General features: G+C 45.7%; 1 protein-coding gene across 1 annotated transcript; it reads left to right on the top strand.

Annotated features, from left to right (window-relative positions):
* The first annotated feature begins 5,772 nt into the window (after nucleotides 1–5,772).
* Nucleotides 5,773–25,499, top strand: LOC136652240 (prostatic acid phosphatase-like). Its single transcript, XM_066629168.1, has 10 exons — nucleotides 5,773–5,889; nucleotides 8,475–8,570; nucleotides 10,952–11,038; nucleotides 12,584–12,736; nucleotides 14,661–14,759; nucleotides 17,394–17,498; nucleotides 20,149–20,290; nucleotides 22,357–22,439; nucleotides 24,277–24,383; nucleotides 25,340–25,499. The coding sequence occupies exons 1-10, from the start codon at nucleotides 5,773–5,775 to the stop codon at nucleotides 25,497–25,499; spliced, it is 1,149 nt and encodes a 382-aa protein (XP_066485265.1).
* Nucleotides 25,500–26,160: the final 661 nt, after the last annotated feature.

Below are 26,160 nucleotides of genomic sequence, written 5' to 3' on the forward strand. Positions count from 1 at the left end.
GGGCCCTAAAGCCCTAGAGCAGCGATTCCCAAACCCTTTGTTACCACAATCCACCTTGTCCTCTCTGGCAGGTTGTGGCACACTGCTCTGTCTTGTAAGGCCCCCAAGGCCTCTTCCTGGCTGGTGGCCCCTTCCTGGCTGATGGCCCACTCTATTGGCTTCCATGGGCTTCAGAATGGCCATCTAGTCACTAGTTCAGAACTAGTCACTTCTAGTTTTCAGAAGTCACCTTTGGCTACTGGTTAATCTTAAAAAAAAAAAAAATTATGCAAGTATTGGTAAGACATGTTTTCCAAAGATATATTCCCAGATCCTGAAAGCAGTGTTGGCCTATTGACATGTTGTGGTTGTGTCTCATTTAACAGAAATGAAAACTACAATCAAAAGAAAGCAGAGCAGCTAGTTGTCTTTTTGAGTGTGTGTGGGGGGGGGGGACAGAGCGGCAAAATGTTGGAATACAACGGACGTGCTGGATTATCATCCAGGGTTTCACATGATCTTTGGCATCAAGATTTTCCCCAAAATTATTTCATTCTAATAAAAATAAAATAAAAAGGTAAACCAAAATCATGCAGTAGATTTCGTTGACAAACCACCCACTGCACGACATTTACTGGGGAATGTATATCAAAGCTAGAGATAAAAATTGAAATGCTCATCAAAGCAGTGGCGTAGCTATATAAGTGCAGGGGGTAGCAAAGGCACCGGGCTACAGCTGCTGAGAGGGGCAACATCAGGGGCTTGGGGGCAACATCGGGGCAACTCCACCCGCACGCAGGTTGCCTTGGGCTGCTGCAGCCCCGCCAGGCACACTGGCCAGAAGCCAAGTAGACACGCTCGTAAGGCAGCGGGCTACACTGTTGCCCCCCAGCGGGGGGGGGTAAGTAAGCAGGAGGGAGTGGGGAAGCTCCTTGGAGGGAGGTTGGAAAAGCGCCACCTGAGCCGCCCTCGCTCTGCATTTGGGCAAGAAGGAGGCGAGGAGACGCGCCATGTGTGTCGCTGGCGGGGCCTGGACGGGGGTCAAGTATCGTGCTATAAAAAGGGCTGCTGCCAAATCCTGCACCTCCCGCACTACCATGGGAGGCTCCTCGGGAGAAGGGGACGTTCGTCCCCTTCCCCCAAGTAAGGTAATCAGCCCCGCAATGGGGCTAGTCACTTTACCACTAACCAAAAGATCGGCGGCAGAGTAAAGGCACTCATTTAGGGTGTGCAGCTCTCCAAGAGCGCCCTAGATCCTGCGGAGCTCAGCTACATTGATGCAATGTCAGAGCATTGTCAGCATGTCATTGGTGTGATGAGCAAGGAGTCAGTCACCCAGCCCCAATGTCAGTGCCCAGAGACATGCTCCCACGGTGAACTAAGCAGGGTGCAGGGAGCCAGCTTCAGGGCTGACCAATGCTACAGTCCCTTCATAACAAACTACAGTCCCTTCATAATGCATTGGGGGAATAGAACTGCACTGAAAATGCACTATCCCATGGTGTCCAGCCAATAGGAATAAGCGGTACAACAACAGGAATCCCATCAGTCATAGGTCAGAACATACAACCCTCTCCATAGCAAGAGTTCAAGTTCATGTGGGGACAGCCACCAGCTGAAAGAAACACTTTTGCCAGGGAAGGAACTGCAACAAATCATAAAGGGAGCCTCATGCAACATTCATGCAGGGTGATAGATTACTGAACAATGACACACACCAGGAGCCTGGCAAGATGGGTTTAAGCCCAGCCCAGGGACTTGCCCACAACAGCAAGGTACACAGCCTGTTGCATGACTTGCCAGCAACATTCATGGCAGGAACAAAAGAAGAGGGGGAAGCAGGTCTGGAACCTTCACTAGCTACTCCACAAGCCTGCTCTCTAACCACAGAGCTACAGCAAGAAAACAGCAAAACAGCACCTCATCCAGTACTCAACTTGTGGCAGTACCAAAAACAGGCATAACAGGTTGGAAAGCTGTAGCGCACAGACTTATCAGGGGAACATTGCATGGGCCAATCACTGGGGTGGCATGTGAAACAGGGAGCCTCCTGAAGTGGCCTGCACTTCTAGCCACACCCACCCCATACCCTTTGCGTGAATGCCGGCACGTGCTGCCGTGGCTGTCATTATGTTGCTGTTTCTATCTTCCTGCAATTGCCTGCCATACACTGTAGCAGCAGAGAAGAGAGGGCTCAAGAGCATAGAGGATGCTGCAAACCTGGGAGCCGAGAGGCCCTGGGAGCAAACCTGGGAGCCCTGGGAGTCAAGAGGCCCTGGGAGCAAACCTGGGAGCCGAGAGGCTCTGGGAGCAAACCTGGGAGCCCTGGGAGTCAAGAGGCCCTGGGAGCAAACCTGGGAGCTGAGAGGCCCTTCTCCCCTGCAGAGTCCCACCCTGAGACCAGCTGAAGTAAAAAAAAAAAATCTGGATCGGGAGGAAATCCAAAACTATCTGCTAGCAAACTGTGATCCAGTTCATGTTTTTATTGAATTGTATCAGTGATACAGCAGCGTTCAAATCACAAGTGCAGTAGCCAGTGTTGGGAAAACCCAGTGTGGCTTGACTCGTCGAGTCACTGCCCCTCACAATTTGACTCGAAAAGGCCACTTTGAGTCGCTGAGTCACCCTTTAGTGACTCTAATGGTTCTCACACATTGAGCACTGAGACCCACTTTTTAGAACAAGAATCTTGTCAGGACCCATCAGAAGTGATGTCATGACCGGAAGTGATGTCATCAAGCAGGACCATTTTTAACAATCCTAGGCTGCAATCCTATCCACGCTTACCCAGGAGTAAGTCCTATTTACTAGCATTGTTAAAAGAATATACATAGTAGCTTGTTAAAAGTACAGGTTCTGTAACATTTTCCCAAATGTCACACAGCATGGTAGCATCAAGTCCAATATATTAAAAATAAAATATCAAAATGAATGGGGACCCACCTGAAATTGGCTCGTGACCCACCTAGTGGGTCCCGACCCACAGTTTGAGAAACACTGCTCTAATGGACTCGAGTCAAATCGTTCAGGGCTGCTGCCGGGAAGTGTGCGCGCATGTTGGAGTTCCCTCTGAACATTCCTCTGCTGTCCCCGCCCATCTGTAAAGAGTCACAGCACTGTCAGTGCTGACTGATACCAAGCTTCCCAGCATTCCTTTCACACTAAGCTTGCTGCCATAATAAATCTGTCAACCTCTACAGTGCCACATTTACCATTTTTGTTCCTGTTAAGTTTTTAAGAATCAAGCAACAGTTCCACACCGACTGGCAGCAGCCCTCTGGAGTCAGGAGACTTATCACTCAGTCTTCCCAGGGGGGAATTCAGAGAATCTGTGGCTAATTGATTACACTCATATGCCAACTTCCTTTGAGGCTACTTGGTCCAAGAGAAACCACAGATCTCTGCTACCTCTTTGTAGCTTTCGGCTTGATCTTGGTTTTGCCCTAACCAGTAATGGTGCTGCCTGAGATGCTGTGACTGGCATGCTAGACTGGATGTGTGGCGTCACTGGCAAATGGCACAGGAAGTGTGTGCAAGTAGGTGTGTGCAAGCATTAGCTGTGCTAATGATGTCTGTGGCCACTACAGCAGAGAGTTACAGTCACCAAGGATGCCTGAAAGACAACATGGGCACAAATCCCAAAGTCCTTCTCTCTATAAGTCTCAGGACCACAGAAAACTTTTGGATGAGGGGCTGTAGCTCTATGGTACAGCACCTGTTCTGCATTGCACTCAGAAGGTCCCAGCTTCAATGGCTGTGTTCAGCATTCTGCAAAGCACTCTGCTGCAGTAACATGCCCCTAATTCCTACAAGTAATCACTTTCCAATTAATGCAGTGTCCTCATCCTGTTGGGATAATGGTGCTGTAGTGTACTGCCATCCTCTTGACTGGCCATGCTGTGGAATCTTGATCTTTCAAGGTGATGGCATCGCCCTGTGTTGGTGTCCTCGACTGTAACATGGGATTATAGTATGACGATGCCATGGAACTTGAGTCTGTGGGATGACTCTTGCCCACTGATGCCTACATAACAGGTTCACATGGTCATTCAGATCTGTGTCTACACTGTGCATACTGCCTCTGAACCTGGATGTAGCAAGTCATCAACATAATGATGGTAAACAGATTTGAATGAAGAATACAAAAATATTTCTTGATGAATATTGGAATCTGAAACTCAGTAGGTTGCTTAGCCAGGAGTCTCCTGGACTCAACTGAGTTAAGGTGCCTCCTTCCAGGAGGGCACAAAACCTGAACTGCACACCAATCAAGGAGGTTTCTGAAAGAACAGAAGGTTTTCTGGGTGTGGGAGAGCAGTACCCATGCTTGGGTAATTAGTAGGAGAGGCATTCCTGAGGTTTGAAAATGCCGTCCAGGTGCTCTGGCCACTGGGCAGATAATTAATTGTTCAGGGAGAAGACCTGGCTGACCACCTGACAAGTCTGCTAAGGAACCAAGATGGAATTAGAAGAGCCTGGCCACATATGGACGTGGAGGTCACTGGCACGATATCTCAGAACTCTGCCCATCACTTTATAATAGGACAAGACAGTACATGAAAATCAGGCAAATGAATGGAGGAGCATACAGGTGCATTGCTCAGTCTGTAGAGATCCATGCTGACAGTGGTCCATCCCAGTCTAGCATGACTATGAAACAGTCATAAAACATATGTTTCACATATGAAACATAGAACCCAGTATGGGGCTAGGACAATGCAAAGCAGACCTTCTTCCCAAAAGTTGGAGTCATCAGGAGCAGGGAGCAAGTTTAACTCCCACTTAAGCAGTACATCTGAGCGCACTCTTTCACCTTGTTCCATAAAAGTGAACACTGCCAAGGAGTGCCACCTGTGAGCACAGCATACTCCAGCCCCCCTCCCCCCCCCCCCAGCTGTACAACTGGTGAACAACTTATATTCCTACATTGCCAAGTGTGGGCACACTGATCATCATAACTATGGGTCTTGAGCACATAAGGATCATGCAACTTAATATGTGTGTAGCGCTCTTCCTGTGCTAAGTGCTTAGCAAAGATTATATCAATAATAGAACTCTGCAAGGCAGATTGCTTCTGTTCTCCTATAATAAATGGGAATGAGATACGTGGCTCAAAGGCAGAGGCTTACACAAGGCCTCCCACTTGAGTATAAAACTGATCTGGGATTTGAAAAAGAGAAAATCACCGCATAGCTTAAACCTTAGCCACACTGTTTCATCATCATCTGATGCAGAACTGATGGTTTTGTAGAAACATGTGTACTGCCTCAAGGCATCTGAGCTTGGTCATCCAACCCAGTTAAGTTTGATAGATAACTACAGCTGCAATTCAAAGGGCACCTACCTGAGATAAGTTCCACTGAGTAAGTTCCATTGAATACAATGGGCCTTCCTTCTGAGTAGTCATGCATAGTATTGTGCCACAAATAACCAAGAAATGGGTCATTAGACATCAGATAGAACATTATGGTGATATCAACAGAAGGAGTCCCCACCCTTTTGTTCCTGAGTGTGACCATCCACAATGATTCGTAACTGCAGCCGCAACCCAAGGGACACTTACTTGGGAGTAAGATCCATTGAGCATCATGGGGCTTCCTTTAGAGTAGTCATGCATAAGATTGTGCTGCAATAACCAAGAAACCTTATCAGCAGTCATCAGGAGAAACTTTGTAGTGAGATCTATAAAAGGAATCTCCACCCTTACAAATAGCGTGTCTTATAAAGTATAGTTCTCTCCTTACTGGTTGCTTTCATTCAAGGGCTATTTCATATACTGCTGTCAAGGTGAACATGACAGTAATATCTCTAGCGGGCAGCTTCCATAGATTTGGTTTCTCCTTCCTGAGCGTCTTTTGTGTCCTGCTCCTCCAAAGTGCCACAGGAAGGAAATTGAAGTTTGTGCTTCTGGTGAGTACAAAAGTTTCTTTTCATTGTGGACAATGACCTTGACTTTGGGAAGAGTAAAGCTACAGTTGTGCTTTCTGTATTACTCTTTCTGAATTACAAACTAATAGAGATTTTTTTAATTTTCTGCTTATTAGTCAAGACAAAATTAGTCAAGACTTCCCTTTACTTTTCTATTTGCTTGAAAGATAACAGAGTGATACTGAAACAATCACACACAAGCCAAAGAATAGTTACAATGACAGCCTGCAGTGTTGTAAACCGTTGCATTGGCCTTGTCTCTGTGCGTTTATCAGTGGACTGGTGAGAAGTTTCTAAAGAACCTTTGAAAAATGTTTCCATGAAGCACATGGGTGATCTTGCAGATGGTATCACCACTCCTGTGGCAGGAGAAGTCCTAGTGCCATGTTTCATCCCAGCTTTCTTCCACAATGTGCTGCCTACAAACTCTTGAGTCACCATAAGCCACTGTATCTCAACATTGTCAGAGAACGTTGACTCCAGTGCAGAACCACATACATGAACCAGAAGATTGTTCTTGGACGTGCATATTGCCAGCCACATTCAATATGAATGGAAACACGTTTCCATGAACACCACACCATGTAAACAAAACCTACATCAAACAATGTCATATTCAATGTCATGTACCCACATCCAGTTTGCAGGATCAGTTTGCATCTCTGATCCAGCAAGAGAATTTGCACATGGATGATGCAATACTTGCAGATACTCCTTGTGGACTGGAGTTGGCCGTCTTTGATTTTTAGGAAAGGAATATGGAAAACAACAATGAAATTTAGATTCAGAACCTCCTATTGATGTCTGTTGATAGTTGCTGAATGAAGCTAGTGACAAAACAGACATTGTTTTTAGTGGTTCTGAACTGTATCCTACAGACATGATGCAAGTAGCTATGAACTTGCTTTTTTCCCCATGAATGAGACAGCTCATTCATGAGGCTGACTGAGGCAGTCATCTCAGGCAGCATGTTGATGAAAGGGTGACCACATCCACCAACTCTTCTTTTCCTCCCACTTCCTGGTCTGGAAAACTAAAAGCCCAATAGCTAGCAATGATGCACTGAATGCAGCTTACAACAGATGCAGATGCCAGCATCTGCCACATCCACCATGCTGTCCAGGGACCAGGCCAGTCAGTCAGGAGAGGTAAAAAGTAAAATATCTATTTACCTTCCCAGCCACCACATAGTCTCTGATGGAACTTTTCAGTTCTATGCCAAATCTTTTTGCTGGCATTGCTCTGAGGAGCCTGCTTAGGGCATGTCCAGCCTGGGACAGGGGTTTGGGATAAGGCAGATGTCACTGCCATGTCCTGCCTCAATTCCAACCCAGATCCACCACAATCCCTGCACCTCCTCCAGCAGAATCCCACCAGCGGCTATTCTGAATTGTGCTGCTGGTGAAGCACAGCTGCATGGCTGCTGCAATGGCAGTACATGAGTGTTCAACAAGGTCAGGACTGTGCTGAAAGAGGGAAGTGTGGAAGAGAGGAACTTCCACAGAGCTCCAGCCAGGGTTTGTTGTAAGCTGCGTGGCAGCATGGCCACGAAGCTGTATTTGCAGGTTCATGTAACATGATTCGGTCACTGCAACCTTCCACAGCCAGGATACTCCACCTCTCCCACTGACATATCACCAGCTTCACCCTGTTGAAGACCCTGTGGATCTGGGGACACTCTGGGCTGCCAGGGAAGGTGGCAAGCACTTCAGCACACTCTGTTGGCCCCAAAACTGTTGCTGCTGTGGCTTTGCCCAAGCCTGCAATGGCCTGCAACACAGTGGGCCCACTATTCCATGCAGTAGGGAAAAATAGTACAGGGACCACTAATCGCAGTGACATGACCATTGTGTCCCGGACAACGGGGTCCCAGTTAAATGCATCCAGTATTGCACATTTGCCTCCATTCTTTTTGCATCCCAGACATTTATAACCCAATATCTGTTTGTTTATATTTGGTGTAATTTTTTTATTTATTTTTAAAACACAAATATAGGGTTTGGGCAAGGGCTGGGATAAGAGGCTAAGGATACATAACATGGGGTTTGCTGTCGAGGTGTAGTTTGTTTGTTGCCCAGTTTATTTTGTATCAAAAATAAACTAGACGTGAATGCCCAGGATGCATGTGACCAGGACACAATAGTCCAGGATACAAACAGTGCCATTGGCTACAAGCCCCTCTTTTTTTCCGGAAATATTTCAAACTTTTTTTGGAAAATCCCGACATGCTTTGTGTCCTGCCCTCAAAAGGACCAAAAACCCAAACTTCAACACCCTATACAGTGCTATGTTCTGCATTACCTTTTTATGTATGCATACAAACATGCACACACGCATGCGGGCGCACCCACACACATTCTTCTGCATCACAGGAGCATAGCACCAAGATGAGATTCTCTTGACAGGACTTTCTTGCAATCAAGTCACATTACGCGGCCTCTTCCTGATACGCAAAGAGCCTGCACTCCAGAGTCGCTGCAGTTGCCAACATCGAATGCTAATCGATTGCTTTCCACAAAATCCATGTAGCCCTTAAAACTCATTCAGCCTTCAAACTCTTTTACTAGGTTATGCGGCATGGTGACAGGACCCCCCTCGGCACTTTCCCCACAGATCAGTACAAGGAAGACATTTGGCCGCAGGGATTTGGACAACTCACCACGGTTTGATTGCCTTCTCTTTGAAATAATTAATCAGAATGTATTATAAAAATATTCTTTTTCTCCATAATTATTCAGGCTTCACTGATATCAAGGTCAGTGCTGCCGCATGTGTTCTGCCAAATCCCAATCCACTGGGCCTTGTGCCCGCTTAAGGCTAATTAGCTTCCCTTGTTAAACTCACAAGTGCAGTAGGCAAAAGTCAGAGTCCAGTCCAAGGTCAAACTCCGGTCAGGTCTCCTCTGGATCAAGTAGCATCTCCCTCTGGGTCAGGGTAGCCTTTGGTCCTTCTGAAGCTGCCTTTTATCCTTGGATGTCTCATAATCCAAAATGCAGCTCAGCTGTGAGCTACCTTGCTAGCCCCTTGTTAAGTCCAAATTAGGCTCAGCTGAGCCATCTCTTCAGTCCATGTCCATTCAAAGTCCCATCAAGGTCAAATGAAGCTTAGGTGTCCATCAGAGTCCCTTTGGCCTTGATTGATTACAGCTGTGGAGCCAGCCCTTCCCTTCCCTTCCCAGAGCTGTCAACCAGCTGTCAAAACATGGAATCGCTGTCAACACCACAGCATCCACCTGATGATCATCTGATCTTCCATTACAGCATGTCAGTCAAAGCAGCATCTTCCATTCAAGCTCCTGTTTTTGTTTTAACTGCTATTATGGCTGGCTTTATTGCTTGGTATGCTTTCTGTTATTGTGCACTGCCTTGCAAAAATTTTAAACCAGAAAGGCTGAATAAAAATACCTGAAGTAAGGAATAAATACTCCTTGTACCAGCATTGCCCCATTGACTTCAATGGGGCTTCAGCTGCACGGATGGTCTGTCAACTCATCAGGCTGAAAACTAGATGGAGGAATGCTGTTTCCTTCATTTCAACACCATAATTAAGCTATTCTCTAGGGGATGGATTGTAGGAACTGTTGAACCTCTCCACTGTCACAACTTCAAGTTTCAATCACAAGCCCCCCCCCCCCCCCCAATTACAGACTGCAATGGACTGGCATCAGAAAAAGATGTTTCCCAACACAAGACTGAGCAGAAGAGGTCACGTCTTAAGTTGTCAGGTTATCAAAAATACACCATTTACAGGAGAATCGGGTCCAGTTTGTATTCCAACCAATCTTTGAGAGCCTTCCAAAAACCTAGATTCTGATTGTAGCATTTAAAATAATTCTATAAAAAACCAGAATTAATTTGAATTCTAATTGCTGACCTCACCAAGGTTGTGAAGTCAATAGGTATCACTTCAGGAGACCAGAGTTTGTCAGCCAGAATTAAAATCCTTTGCTCAATGCATGAAGGGGATCCCTCTATTTGCCATGTTGCAACCTAAGCTGTTATTAGGTTAGGCAAAGTACTCCCTGGGATGTGAAGCCGTTCGTTCAGAAGTAGGACCAGAGGCAGTACAAAATACAGGTTGAGCCTCATTATTCACATGGGTTCCGTTCCAAGCACTCACTGTTGGTTTCAGGCAAAAAGGTTATTACTCTTCTACCCAGGCTGCTTGCAAACCAAGGCACAAAAACTCAGACCCAAAAATTTAAGGCCAAAGGCAGTTTGCTCACAATCTGATGCAGACTTATACAAACATTTTTCTCACATCAAGATTCTTGAAACTGGAAAACCAGGAGCCCTAAATAGCTGCCCCTGGATGCATGTAAGTATGATAAAACAACAGTTAAAAACAGAGATTAAAATACACTCTCCTGTACTACAAACGTCAGCAAACAAAAAGCTATATATACACAAGGAGGAATCAGCAAAGGACACACCCTTTAGAAGGACCATTAAAGGGACCACATACAATTTCATTTTTATAGAACTAGATACTCAACTGATGAATACTACTCAGTGTTGTTATACCCCAATGCTCAGGTGGATTTCAAAAAATGCACTATAGCAAATCAATTTAAAAAACAAAGTTTCTTTGCTCTGGTGATTTAAAAACAGTCTTGCTTACCTTTGTGATGTAAGATAAGAGTACTTAAGAAGACAATCCATCAATCAGTCGTCCTCCAAGCACTTAGAAAGAAAGGCACTTCACACAGCCCCTCCCTTCACCAATGCAAAGTGATCACCTTTCTTTCACCTGCTCAGGGGGAAGGGAGGGGTCTGCTGTAGCCAGAAGGATTGATGGATTGTCAGCCAGCTGCCCTCTCTCTCTCTCTCTCTCTCTCTCTCTCTCATTAATGAGGCTATTGTTAAAGGACTGTTCAGTTTTTTAAACTGATTTTAAAGGGATGCATTTTTCCCCTTCTCCAGGGATCAGCACATTCCTTCTCATTTGCAGGGGCCATTTGTGTTGAGTCAAATCTGTGTATTAAAAAATCTGTGTATAAATAGGCTGGACCTGTACATGCTTACATTTTTTTTCCCTTCCACAGCTTGGAATGCAGCAGCAACATCAGACTGGGGAATTCCTAAGGAAGAGATATAGTCAATTCTTAAGTGCTGAATACAACCGAAAAGAGGTGAGTATTGGAAGGAAGGAAGATTTTCCCAGGTTCAATTAATAATAGTGATTATGCAAGTGTTTTGATTATATATATTGATTAACAGCCCACTCCGGAGCTGCCCGGAGCTGCAGGACCCAGTGGCTCCACAAAGGGCTCCTGCCAGATCCAGAGCTTCCTGTGCTACCGCGGGAGGCTCCTCCGGAGAAGAGGATGTCCATCCCCTTCCCCTGGGTAAGGGAAGCAGCCCCGCAATGGGGTTACTCACTTTAGCGGTGACTGTTTGGTCGCCGCTAAAGTGAAGGCGCTCATGTAGGACGCGCAGCCCTGCCCGAGCACCCTGGATCCTGCGGAGCTCGGCTCTGCGGATCCCCCTCTCCCCCGCCCCCGACACACCTCCCCCACACCCCCAGCCATGCCTCCGCCCTCCCCAGAACACCTTATCCACGGCCCCGGACACACCCCCATTTCCCGTTCTGCAGCCCGGCGGTCACAGACACCGCTGAGCCGTGGAACGCAGGCGCCCGCCACATGCTGGCTCAGCACCAGCCGGAGCTGAGCCAGCTCTGGCAGGAGCCCAGTGGTAAACCCCACAAATGTGCCTTATGGTACGTTTGCAACTGTGGTCTGCGCCGCAGAGGCATCGGGCTCTAAGAGAGTAAGTTCCAAATAAGGACTTCCCTGGCTTGCATCTACCCTTTGCCATAATCTCTCACAGTGGCCTTAAGTCTCAGCTTCTCAAATGCAGCATGTGAATAACAAAATGTATAGCCTAGTCTTATCCCCTGCCATTAAACACAATGCCACCCCGCTGATGAAACGTGTCTTGCATCCAATGGTGGGGGGGACTAGAAGCCCAGAGGGTCTCCAATCCTATGTGCATGGCCGCAATTCCTGCTTGGTGCTGACTGCCATAAAGAAGTTAGCACTACCTGCCAAAGGCGCTCCAGCAGTGCACCATTTGGCCGCTGATGGAAACACCAGCAGGAAGGCCTGCGTCTAACAGCCCACTCCAGCACGTCACTGCTTGCTAGAGCAGGTAACTCAGTGGGAGAGGAGGGAATGGGTGGGGGAGGGTGAACCAGGGGCATTCAGTAAGTGAAATAGGTCAGGGGAGGCAGTACTCAGGGTGGGGGGGCAGATGTGGCCCAGGTCCCCCTTTCTGGTCCAGATTCTGCAGTGTGGGTCCACACAGATCTGTACCAGCTATTTTGCTAGCAGAGATCAGAACAGACACATACATTCCTGCATGCAGAAGTTTATTCCTAGGTAAGGGAACTAATTTTTCCATACCCAGAGGAGGCCTCTGCAACTATCACTCCACCATAGGATGCAGCAGTTGCATTTTGGCACTGCTATATTGCCAAGGAGGTAATGGATAGGGTTGGGCTGTAAGTAGGCCTTCTGGTGGCGTATGTGTCTCCTCAAATCTATGCCAGCTACATAGGGCTGGGCTGGGCTGGAAAATTGGGGATAAGATCCCAGCATAGGTTGGTGCTGCCGGGACAGGCAAAGGTGACCCCCATTTCATGTAAAAACCACTCCGCATTTTTCCCACTCTAGATTTATGTTCGAAGCACAGATGTTGATCGGACCATTATGAGCGCCCAAGCCAACCTGGCTGGTCTCTTTCCACCCACTGGCTGGCAGATCTGGAACGAGCAAATCCCTTGGCAGCCTATTCCTGTTCATACTGTACCTCTTAAAGATGATAAGGTAAGATAGCAGGTAGTATTGAAGGATATCAGAATGACCACCTCCTCGTGAGTGATTCTACCAACTCTATCGAGTTCCTTAGTGAGAGGGCCTTGCTATGTATGACAGCTCCAGTGGATATTTCTTGGAAGATCCTGGACAGGTATTACTGGGCATTTTGGACAGGGCCTTTTCAATGATTGCTCCTAGGCTGCAGAACTCCCTCCCAGGTGAGGTTCATGTTGCCCTCAGACTCTTGGCCTTTTAAAGGTGATAGAAGACTACCAGATGGGCTCAAATCTCTGCAGTGTATGTGGCTGCTGTATACTGGTCCCATGACTGTTATGGAATATTAACTTCTTTTTTGGTGATTGTTTATATCTGATTTACCTGCTTTCTTCCATTCTATTTCTACAGTCGCCGTGGGCTCCAAGAATGAAAGGTGACCCACATGCTATGCAAATCAAAGATAAAATTACCAATTTTTTTTCAGTATTTCAATAGAAATTTCTAAGAGGAAAAAAATGTTCAGTTTAAGAGAAATGTTGTCTCGAGTGGTTGATTTATAGAAGCACATACCTGGGGTTTGGAAGCGAAACGATAAACTGCAAGACATGCTTATCGGAAGTGAATGAAATCAGGCTCCCACCTGGACAAGATGAGGGTCATAGCAGTCGCTGGGGGCCTAGTACAATCGTTCAGAAGCAAACATCAAGACAAGGAACAAATGCAAAGAAGCAAGAGCCATGACCACCTTGTAAGATGGGGTAACTCTGGCAAGAACAGAGAGCTGATCTGGAAGTATGTATAGACAGAAAGTCAGGTCGCTAGGGTCAATAGGAAGAGACAGGGCCAGCCCAGCCCAGAGGCTGACTGAGGCAACCCTTTGAGCAATAGTGGGTGCCGAAATGACGTGGGGTACCCTCCAAATCCCATCTGCTTTCCAGCCCACTACTAATCTTCCTATACTTCATTTAAAAATCTCTTAGCTCCTTTGATCCCAAACACTTGAAGTGGATTATAGAATAGTTTAAATTGAATGTAGAAAATTTTTTAAATGGTATTAGAAAATATTTATGATCAATATAAAAGGTGTATAAGCATGCTGGCCTTTGTATGTTAATTCAGAATCAATTCCCACTGCATTCAATACCACTTACTGCCAAATAGATGTGCATAAGATTGTACCCAGGTAGCAAACTTATATAACCCCCGCCCCCCCGAAGCCACCATACCACTAGAGCATATCACCAGAGCATCCACAGCATCCTGTGGGGGAGGTAATCCCAGGAATCTCCTCCAAGTAAGGGCATGTTTGTTCCCTTGACCGGAGTGTAAGCCTCCAATGTGCCACAGGGTATACTTGGCCTGTGCCAGTGATTTAGCCGGTGTGAGTTCGGTTGGACTTGGGAAGGTGAAATGAGCCTGAGAAGGATATCTGCGGAGCTGCTGCTGCTGCTACCATCTCATTACTGGCCTTGACACGCACCCCTCCCTGCTCCAGTCTCCTCCCCATTCCACCCATCCTCTACCCCTCGCCTACCCGCCTATGCCAACTTACTGGCTATGAAGTTGTTTTTTCTCCATGCAAGCAGGCAAAAGCATTTTCACATCTCTATTCCTGTCTAGTAGGCATCACAACAAGCCTAAATGAGCCTTTTTTTTCAGCTTCTTGCTTTTTTTCTCAGCTGAAAAAAGGTTCCTCAGGCCATCTGGGAGCTCTGCTGGAGCTCCTTTACCATTCCTTTACCAATGGACCCTGCCCCACTTCCAGATTGGTCTCCATTTTTCAGAGATTACAGGTTGTGTGACACCACCAGATCCTGTTCCCAGAAATCTCAGCTGTTTGGATGCATCCAATCTGGGAACCCTACCCATGACATAATGTGGAGCTTCACACTGCATTTCACTCAGCTAAGCAATGTTATTATTTTTTTTGTTTCAGTTGTTACACTTTCCACTGCGTAACTGTGTACGTTACAGGAAGTTGATGAAGGAAACCATGAGGACACCAGAAGTCCAGGACAAAATAAAATCCAAAATGGTAAGAAAAGGCAACAAGACTTTAAGAGAAAAGTGCTGGGTTTTTTTTTACTTTGAAATGTTGTATGATTTGACAACAAGACTCTTTCCACTTACTTTCACAGTGTAAGGGGCTATTGGATGGTTTTCTCAGTAATGGAATTATTATTGTTGGACTTTTCCATGTCTTTTTATTACTTTGGCAAGTAACACTTTTGTGGGCTACTTAAAGTGAGAGATTAATAATAATAATAATAATAATAATAATAATAATAATAATAATAATAATAATAATAATAATAAATATCTAGGTATTTATATACTGCCTTTCTGGTCATCGGATTACTCCTCTGACTTTATTCAAGGCGGTTTACATAGGCAGGCATTTCTAAATCCCTCAAGGGGATTTTTACAATCATAAATCTTTGCCTCAGACTGTTGGCCAAGTGTCTCTTCAAACTGGGAAAGGCCATGCTGCACAGCTTGCCTCCAAGTGGGCCGCTCAGAGGCCAGGGTTTCCCACTTGTTGATGTCCACGCCTAAGGCCTTCAGATCCCTCTTGCAGATGTCCTTGTATTGCAGCTGTGGTCTACCTGTAGGGCACTTTCCTTGCACGAGTTCTCCATAGAGGAGATCCTTTGGGATCCAGCCAAGATCCCAAGAACCAACAGCATTTCAAGAACCAACAGCATTTCAGAATGGATCTTCCTGGTTTGGTCTCACTTCTGGCCTCCAGTTCTTCCACGCAGGCTGACAAGCAGCTCCATCTCTCACATGGAGGGCAGCCAAGACACTTCTTGCCCACACCAAGAGCAGGTGGAATCACTCAGCTGGGCTTTTCAGCTGCTTCAAGGTCTTGCCATTCTCAGCCCTTCAGGGAGCTGCCAGTGTCCTCGAACTGGCAACCTTCTGAAGTTATCTTCGGGCTAACGGAGGCTCTAACCTCTAGACCAGACCTCCTGCCCTAATAGGCTGATGAGAAAAGGCCAGGCCTGTCAGCCTGTGTGCATCCATTTGCCTTGATGGTCAGCCTGATCCAATACTGCCTCAGCGCTGGTGCTGGATATCACAAATGTGCCATAAGAAATATTTACATCATCCAGGAAGTCCATGGTGCAGAGGGGAGGCCTGTGCCACCCTGTCAATGCTGTAGTTGGAGCCCCGGCAACCAGCAGAGACAAAGTAAGCACTGAGTGGTGTGGTGGGCTCGGGGAGGGTGGCAGGAGGGCATGGATGAGATGCTTCTGGGCAGGAGAGAGGGGGGAGGGCGGAAAGAGGGGTCAGAGCAACTGCGGAGTGGGGTGAGACCAGCAGAGGCCTCCTCTGCCAAATCCTATCCCCCCTCCTAGACTTGAAAGTCTGACGCAGGGCTTCTTGAGTCTGTGCCAGCTAAATAGAAGAAGCCCCATTGAGCAGGTTCGGGCATTACTTGGTGTAAGGGGACAAATGCCCCCATACTCTGAGGAGACCTCCAACCTACTCAGATCCGGTACAGGATATAGCAGGAGCCATTTGGCACCGCTGCTCTTAGGCTGGCTAGGATTGGGCCCTAACTGTTGATACTATAATGGGATCAGAGGCATAGCTAAGGAGGGCAGGGGGTTACATTGCCCTGGTTACCAGGCCTTGAGGAGGGTGTCAAGGGAGCTTGACACTAGTGGCCAAAATTGTGGAAACCTTAGTATTTATGAATAGTGCCATCAAGTTATATATCATTCAATAGGTGATTTAGAGCGCAATACTAACCAACTTTCCAGCACTGACCTAGCTGCAATGCAGTCCCAAAGTAAGGTAAGGTAACAAACATGCTTTTACCTTGAGGAGGCCCCCTTGACTGCCTCCCCAATGCAGGATGCAGTGCATGCCACATTGGCACAGCTATGTCAGTGCTGGAAAGTTGGATAGGATTGTGCCCTTAATGCAAAATGCAATGAAACAAACCACACTGAATTATCTGTATTCTTTCAAATGTTATACCCAAACAACCAGAAAAACACACACACACACACACACACAAGTGCTTTATCGAACAAAAGTGAATTTCCTTAAGTCAAAACTGCCCATTGAGAATGAGATGGATTGTTCCAAGAACCAATAAGATGTTAGTATGAATCAGGTCTCATTTCCATGTATCATAATAGAGTTGCCCCTGCCCCTTGGAGGAAGAGCGGTTTAAAATGTGAAAAATAAATGTGGAGGATATTGGGGAAAAACAGAGAGAATCTGGAAGGCAGAGACAGTGACTTACATGCAGGAGTGCCCAATGAGGAACTGGAGCAGAAGATTCTTGGGAAGGGAAGGAGCAAAGGCAATGCTGCACAGGCTATGGAGAATAGGGGTCTAGTATGTGGCTGCATCTGTGAGGCCAATGCTGAATTGGCAGCCACAGGACCTGGTGGAAGACTTTGTTTGCCAGCCCTTTTAGGATCCTGGACTTGTGTCCCATACCAAGGAGATTGCAAGAATCCATTCTTACCTACCCTACTAAACCCGGTGTTATTATAAGCCAAGTGTCCAGGTGGTTTCTGGAACCCACCAGAGTTAGCACAGAGCCTGCTAATCTGAAAATGCCATCAGCAGCACTTGCCTCTGATCCTAACTACACAGGATGCAACTAATTCACATTCATGTAAACTTTTTTTTTTTAAACTTTCAGGAAGAATTTACTACACTGGCATTTTACAGTGGATATGATGTACAGACTCTACTGGATTTAAACAATCATACACTCTGGAACATATATGATGCTTTATATGTTCAGGTACTTTTAATAAACCATTATGCCATGTTCAGCTCCAACACGAATACCAGTGTAGCCAGAAGTTGCCCGGGCTCTGTATGAATAACAACTGAGAATGTGGCATAGTGATTATGTGGTTGCTTGGTTTCTTAGCCAGGTTGAGTAGCAACAACTCATCATGTGAGTAGCAACTGTGGGATTGACTTCTGGTTTAGGCAGCCCCTCAGGCATGAAGCTTTAAGCGGACTCCCTTGGTCCACATCCACAGCAAGCACCAACTATGGATAGGAGAGTCTACAAGCAGTGCTGGCTGCTGCCCTTATTTGGACCATTTCGACCACCTGCCACAATCCTATGGGGGGATTAATGAACTAATTCTTCAGTGGAATAGCAGCAGTTTATGGTATGAAGAGGAGAAGGGCAGGGGGATTCCAATAACTCCCTACTAAGTCATCATAACTGACCAGGCTGGCTGTTGTCATTAGGTTTGAATAACTTCTTCCATGTACCAATCCCAGGTTAAAAATTAATTATATGGTCAAATGATTCTGCAATTGTTTCACTGCACACAAAGCACAGTGTGCTTGCCTCATGGCTACAGTCAGTGTTCATTTATGGGAACTCAGCCTTATAGCCCAGTTCACTTGGAACCAGTTTCTACCCTGACCATACACAGGAATCCATTAAAAAGTGAAGGACTCCTTGGATCTGGTTATAATGGTTTGTGAAGGTAGCAAGTGTGACTTCTTCATTGAAGCAGTTGTGCTGAGAGACCATTGAGGATTGCAGTGGCACCCAGACTGTGAGAGCATACAGCACAAATAGGTCTTCACGCCCTATTCAAACATGACCACTGTAGCACGTTAGCTACTGAAAATCTGATGCTTCTGTTGCACATTGGATCTGCAGTATCTGGATGTTTCAGTCACAGTGATAGCCATAGGCTCAGGTCAACACCATACCTGAGGCAGTGCTTCTTGTCACGCATGGAGGGGGCACACACACTAGTGCTCTGTTCCCCTATAGAAGACACATTGCTCCTGTAGAAGACACATTCACAGGAGAAAAGGGAAGATGGTTGCTAGCAGCCGCTTTGCTTTCTATGCGTCCCTTTTGAAGCCTGCAAGAGCCAGGTTGGGACTTCTTCAATCTGTTCCTTGCAGGCTTTTAAAAGACTCAGGACCAGAGAGAGAGAGAGCATATTCCTTGCTGCCCTTATGCCAGTGACAGGCAAAGGGGGTCCATTGCCTGATGCCCTTCGGAACTGCCTCTGCTGCCTCCATGAAAAGAAGAGACCAACTGACTTGTTCCTCCTCCCACGATTCATTTGCAAAGACAGGAAATGCAGGACTTCCCATTTTATTTAAAGGAACCATGCAAGGAAGAAACATGGTGAGTGACCACTTACCTTGGTCTTTTTTTAGTCCACCCTTTAAATAAAACTGGAAGTCCTACACAGCTTGTTTATGCAAAAGAACTACAAGGTATGAGGAAGGTACGGGATTCTTACCTTTAATTGGCGGATCAATGCATCCTCCACCACCTGCTTCTGATGTGAGTTGCATCATCTGTTTCATGGATGGCCTGGTCCTGCCCTATGCCCTTTACAAAGCCGCAGACAGTGAATCAGCTCCCAAGCCAATCCTTACAGATTTTGCAAGGTGCACGATGTGAACAAGGGAATCACTGGGACAGTCACTCTAGTTTCAGCTGGGGTGGGGGCATTTGACATTCCTAGGAAGCAACTACAGTCAGTTCTAACTATCTATGCACTCCATTCCCATGGATTCACTTATCCATGGGGGAAAAGAGTGTAACTCACACTGCACCATCCACTTCCTGTTCTCAGCTATCTGCAGCCACCCTGAAGGTATTCACAGCCATCCTGAAGGTGTTTACGGCAGCCTCTCTGTATCTGCAGTGGCCATTTGGAAGCTATCCACGGTGGCCATTCTGAAGCTATCCACATAGTTCTGAAGCTATCTGCTGCTGCCATTCCTGACCACGATAGCTACCCCTTCCCCTAACCCCACTTATCCCATAGGATCAACGATTCAGTATCCACTGATTCTCTAGCCACTGGGTTTTCCAGGAACCTAACCCCAGTGGATAACAGGAATTGACTATATGTAAATTGGACTACTCCTATGAAGAAAGCATCAATATGTTGCTGACCCAACTTTGAGCCAGACTGAATCCCAACTGCAACATGAATTGGGTCTAACTGTCATAGCATAAGAAACTGAAGTGTGGAGTGAGTAGGAGTGAGATTGGATGGGATCAAGTCACATTAAAGGCGCAATCCTGATTTTGTCCTTTGCCAGCACAAATGCCAAAATGCTTTTGCCGGCATTTTGACCTTCACCCAGCCTCTCCTGTCTTTCCAGCACCCTTCCTGCTCCACAGGTCCAGCACCCTCCTCTGGTGGGCATGGGAAGGCTTTGGCCTTCCCACCAGCACTCCTGCAGTGCTTTACTCTGCGCACTGCCAGAGCACCCTTGATGGCCTCTTTGCAGTCGTTGCCACCAACAGAACTTGTGTTCCACTGCCAGCAGGGCCCAATAGGATCATTGGGTCATTGAGGGGGAAAACAAAAAAACAGCATATAGGAATGGTTGTTGGGAGTAGAGGTTTCTCTTTTTTTAATTATTTTATGTTTATTTTTCTATAGATGGCTCATCGATACAAACTACCACATTGGGTCACATGGTCCAGTTACAAAAGAATGAGACAGATGAAAGAAATATTGACGTTTGGCTTAAACGCAATGTTTGGGGTGCACAAAAGAGAAGAGAAATCGCGGCTGCAAGGAGGTGAGCAAGACAATTGCGTAGTTAAGTGTTACATGTATCTTACATTCCAAATCTCATGTCCTTCTTTAGCAAAAGCAATTTTCCAGGATCATTACTCACAGAATACATATGCATCCAGAATGTAGAAACTCGGCAACTAGGCTCTGATCCTAGAATCGCACAATGTTAGGTCCGGAAGGGACTTTTGTGTCATCTAGTCCAAGCCCCTGCTCAACTAAGGCAAATTCTTCAGCATCCCAGACATATGGGTCTCCAATCTCTGCTTCATTTCCAGAATCTTCACCACCCTTGTTGCTCTCCTCTGAATCCATTCCAGCTTATCGATGTCCTTTTTAAAAAGTGCCCAAAATTAGACACAGTATTCCAAGTGAGATATGTCTAGTGCTCCTGACCAACTCATGTTCTATATAAGCTCAAAGAAGATCCTTCACACATTGGGTCACAGCTCCGTGGTAAAATATACTCATTGGATGCAGATGGTGCCAGGTTCAATTTCTGACATCTCCAGGTAGGACTGGAAAAGAGGCTACAGAACCTCTGCTAGCCAGTCAGTGCCTTCTGAGGTTGATCTTAGCATCTTCTTAGGTTCAGCTTTTTCCAGAGTTCTTGACCTTGCTGTGGCAGCCCTCCATGCATACAGTTGAACCTGTGAGAGATCTTTTCAGCCTTGACAATGGACAAAAGAAGGTTGGGGGCAGAGTCTGCCACAGCAGTGATACACTTCCTCATTGACTAAAAGTAGTAATAGGGTATGAAAGACTCCCACAGAAGGCCAATCTTAAGACACATACATGGGTAGCTCAGCTAACATGCTGTTCCCACAGCAAGCATTTTAACACCTGCTATTTGTGTGACTATTACTCTGACATTTTGCTATTAAAAGAAACATAATAGTATTTCAGGGGATGGTGGTCAGCTCTCATACAAACCTTTCTTCACAACTTTAAAGGTTACAGACTGGCACTGTAATCTGAAAAAAAAGACAGTGGAATTTCTCAAAATATAACATTCCTCATTTGGGTGATATCACCGCAGAATATACATAACCAGGTTTACGCTACCCTCAAACTCCTTGTAGATAAATGGGGACAAACTTATCTAAGCAATACTGCTCATTCTCTGCATGTAGAACAAAAAAAAAAAAAGACTTTTTATAACCTCCACAGAGTCTAACAAGTAAAGTGTTAGACATACTGCTCAATTCTGTCAGTGGATTTATGGCAGTGGGACAGTGCCCCACTGTTCTCAATTGGCTACCAATGATAGCCTGCTGCTATAACCAGTGACGTGCAGACTGGGGCAGGTAAGCCAACATGAGGAGACATTCATGGGTGGAGAAAGGAAGTAATAGAACTTGTTGGGGAAGGAACCAGGAGCATGTCGGGGGATGAAAGGGTGGATCTGGAAGATTTTATCCTGTTTTGAAAACCTCCCTGCCCCTTTTTTCTCCTCAGACATATGCCACCAAAATGGCTGTCGCATAGGCGATCAGGAGCCTACCAGGAAGTAAGTGAAAAATATTTTTACTTACCTCCTACAGGCTATCTAATCGCCTCCCACCATAGCATGCAGCACAGCCTCCATTAGTGCAACTGAGTATAACGTGGTGGAAGATAGGATTGGGGCCTAGGAGTGGGGAAGATGTGATTCAAGTCCCCATTCAGCAATGGAGCTTCATGCAAATTAACCTAACAAGGTGGTTGTGAAGAAGAAGAAAAAAAGATGGATGGAGAAGATAAACACTACCCTAGGCTCAGAGGAAGGCATGTCACTAGATAAAACATTGATACTTCAAAATACTGCTGCTCAAAATCTGCTGATACTATTATTCTCTCTGTTATTGGTTCCCTTTGGGGTACATGGCTATCATTCAGTCTTGCCTCACATTAAAATTAAGCTCTAACTTTTCAGTCACCTTCAGCTGAAAAGGACTCCTTCAGCACTGCAACTGAGTACTGGCAGTGAACATGTTGGACAAACGGATAAATGGCATGTTGGATCATGGAAACATGTTGGAATGCTTCTTGGTTTCACCTGCTTTATGATTCTTTTCCATCTCTCTTAAGGAGTCCTTGTGAAAGACATTCTGGAGAAGATCACAAATGCTTCTCAGCCTGCTTCTAAGACAAAAATGGTCATGTATTCAGCAGTAAGTTCTACAATTTTAAATTGGTCAACTCTGCACATACCTCATCTTGTAGTGTGATCCTTAAACTGACTTGCATCCTTAAATGCTGGACTTGGAATAGCCACAAGGCCGTTCAGTGCCCAGAGATCATGATGGCAACCTTAAGAGAGTCCCAGAATATTATGGCTACATTTTAAATGACAACAGCATTGCAAGATTTGATTTATAAGGGTGAGCATAGCCACTAAATTGCTCTCCAAAAAGTGTGGGTGGAGCTCCATTCTGCACCACACAAGCACTGGAGTAAATTGCAGCATCTGGAGTAGAGGTATACCCCAGGTACACCCTGGGTATACACCCCAGGTATACCCAGAGGGAATTATGAGTGACTAGGGATGCAGTCCTATATATATATATATATATATATATATATATATATATATATATATATAGGAATGCACTCTGGAGTCCTATAGACACTTTCCTCAGAGTAAGCCCCACTAAACATAAGGATACTTACTTCTGAGTAGACATGCCTAGGTTTGGGCTATAAGACTCTCTAATCAGACTCTGAGGCCTCAGAGCATATGAGTTGATCCAACAGCCTGAAGCATCCTAGAGTCATGTGGAGCAGTGCCTCAATTTCTCCAAAACCTATGACATGCCAAAACAGTGGCAATATGTTGTAGAAGATTTATGGGCATGTTCTTGAATGTGCACACAATTCACAGAGGCCCCAGAAAGGCCTGTTGGGCCAATGTTGTCTATTTGCAACAGAACAGTATCTGGAGCACATGCAATAATCCTCAGAGGATGTGCATTGCAGGGGAAGGTCAGAAATGGCATTTTCAGAGAAGTTTTTGTTTCATTATTGATATTCTCAGAGCATCTACTCAGAACCTTCTTCAGATTTTCTTCTTGAACATGATAGCAACAAACATTGATTAAATGGAAGCACACCAGCTAACCGTGCCCCATGCTCTGAAGCAGATCCTTTTCATGATCACCTCCCCCCAAACATCCATACATTCAACACTCACCTGAAAATGGCAGGTGCTGAATGTGGAGAGCCTTCTCCTCTTGATTTCAGATCCTGACTGGCCATTTTGGCCCCTTACATATTAGTTCTATTACAAGAAAGACACTTTGAAATATAACCAAGTCTTTTACCCATGTGGTTGGGGCAGATGGTGTTGTTATATACCAGGGGTGTCCAAAGTTTTTGGCAGGAGGGTCACATCATTTCTCTGACACCGTGTCGGGGGCTGAATTAAATTTCAAATTTGAATAAATTTACATAAATGAATATATTAAATATGAACTTGAATGAATGAATGAAGGTCTTGCAGTAGCTCAAGGCCTATAAAAGGCCTTGCACAAAGCAAGGCTGGCCTTTCCTTTGCTGTTGCTACTGCATCACAGACGTGAAACAACAAGCAGTGGAGGGAGCCCTCATCCCACAGCTCACTCAAACAGTTGCCCTCACACTTAGAGCAGTTGCATTGGGCCAGCATGGGCTCCAACAAATCTCTGGAGGGCCAGAGACTCATTGGAGACTAGGGGCTTCCTGAGGGCCACATAGAGAGGCTTTGAGAGCCGTAAGGGTTCATTTGTTTCCTCTTAAGCTTCTTCCTCAACCTCAGACCATATTGTTAGGATGATCCTTCTATCAAAAAACTTTTCTACTGGCCTTCACAGAACTAACGGTGCTTAAAAGAAGATAGAACTGGGGAGACACACAAAAGCATACACCCCACCATTTATTTTGCTTAAGAATTTTATGCTTCTTCTCTCTTGATAGCATGATATCACAATCATTGCCCTCCAGATGGCACTCAGTGGCTTCTTCTCTTTGTAGCATGATACCACAATTGTTGCCCTCCAGATGGCACTCCAAGGATCCCTGACAGAGTTACCTAAATATGCCGCCTGCTACCTTTTTGAACTATATCAAGAAAGCAACAGGCAAGTATTAATTCATTAATGTGCTAATCAACAGTGATTTATTGGGTAAATGGCTGGAAAGGCAGCCAGCAGTTCACACCAGACTGGATGCAGCATTGCTCCCACATACTGTGAGCTGTTAAAGTGTAAAAGTCCAGTGGGAACCTGCGATCCTCATAAGCAGAAGGTCCCTGGTTGAAACCCCAGTGTCTCCACTGAAAATGATCAGGTAATATTTGCTGGCCCAGCACCAGCACTCACTCCTTGCTGGGCACAGCCAACACGCTTTACAGCACATTTGCAACTCCCAAAGCTGATGCCGAAGCTCAGCGCCAGCTTCAGAATTGGGCTGCCCAAGGATTGGAGCCTTGCAGAATGCCAATTCTGGCAGCGCAACATCCTTTATGGTGGTGCAAAAGCTAGGCAGCTGTCTCGTGCTGCTGGAACCACAGTAATTAGGAGTTTCAGAGGAGGAACCAATGCAATGTAGGAGGCGGTAGATTTGGTGGCAGTCACACATGTAAGATCTTATCCCTACTTTTTGAAACTTCTGACCTTTTCTCAGACATATGCCACCAAAATGGCTGGTATACATCTGAGGTGATTAAAGCAATGAGACAGCCTACTAGGCAGCTTACTAGGGGGTAAATGAAAAATATTTTTACTTACCACCTGCAGGCTGTCAAATCACACGCACACATACCCCACCATAGCATGCAGTACAGCCTCTGTTGGTGCATCTGTATGCTGTGACATAGTTGGGGATAGGACTGGGGAGTAAATCCCATTTCTGCCAATGGAATGAAGCAGATTTCAATTGGATCGGCCATAACCAACATTCTCAGTCATGTCTAAGTAAACTTTAGATAGAATCCCACGGATTGCAAGTCTTGTGTATTATAGTGCTGCATTTCTGAAAATGTTTAAATGCTGTTCAAGTCAATGACAAACTTGCCTCTTGGATACCTTGAAACCAGTGAACATACTGTTGAGATGTACTTTCGGAGGAGCTTTTTGACTAAACAACCCACACCAGTCATTTTGCCGGGCTGTTCAGCGGCTTGTCCACTGGAGAAGTTTAAGCAATTGGTGTCTCCAATCATACCAAATAATTGGGAAGACGAATGTAATAACTGAGAGGTAATACAATATTCCTGTCTGTCTGTCTGCCTACCTGTCTGTCTGTCTGTCCTGCCAATATTTTGAGGAGGATGTGATTTTCAAAAGTTAAAGAAAACTAACCCCATATTACTCTTCCTCTTAAGTGCTAACATTAAGACTCAATGGTGAGGTTGAAGCTGCTTCTTCTGAAGTACTATCATTATCATTTATTAATCAAATTGTTCCTTGTCCCCAAAGGACTCATAATCTTAAAAAAAAAAACAAATACAGAAGAGACACCAGAATAGTCACTGGAAAATACACCATGCTGGTGTGAAGAGAGAGAGAGTTACTGTCCCCCTGCTAAATATGAGAGGGCACCACTTTACAAAGTTCCTTTGAAAGAGATTTGGGGCCTCCATACCACTCCCTATTGGCCATCCGCATTCTTGGCTCCATTGTAAAACATCAAGGCTTCCCTTACATCATCAGGCTGGGGAGGTGGGGCAGCTGGTGAGAACAGGAAATGGAAGCCTCCTCATACACCCTACAGGCAAACACAAGATTGGGACAATGGTGTTCTGTCTTACACAGAGGTTCAGGCAAAGCTTATGGGCTCAGCATGTCAAAAATTCAGAAAATGCTTAACTTGACTCTGCTGGCATCCCCCCCCCCCCCAAAAAAAAAGAAACAGTTT

Source organism: Tiliqua scincoides, chromosome 5, assembly GCF_035046505.1.
Source record: "Tiliqua scincoides isolate rTilSci1 chromosome 5, rTilSci1.hap2, whole genome shotgun sequence".
Classification (NCBI taxonomy): Eukaryota; Metazoa; Chordata; class Lepidosauria; order Squamata; family Scincidae; genus Tiliqua; species Tiliqua scincoides.

What these genes read in the sequence shown, in the direction of transcription:
- LOC136652240 (XM_066629168.1), top strand. Translation starts at nt 5,773, where the DNA reads ATGACAGTAATATCTCTAGCGGGCAGCTTCCATAGATTTGGTTTCTCC. An exon ending in AAATGGTCATGTATTCAGCA is followed by an intron (nt 22,440 to 24,276) that starts GTAAGTTCTACA and finishes TTCTCTTTGTAG; the next exon opens with CATGATACCACAATTGTTGC. An exon ending in CTATATCAAGAAAGCAACAG is followed by an intron (nt 24,384 to 25,339) that starts GCAAGTATTAAT and finishes CCTTGAAACCAG; the next exon opens with TGAACATACTGTTGAGATGT.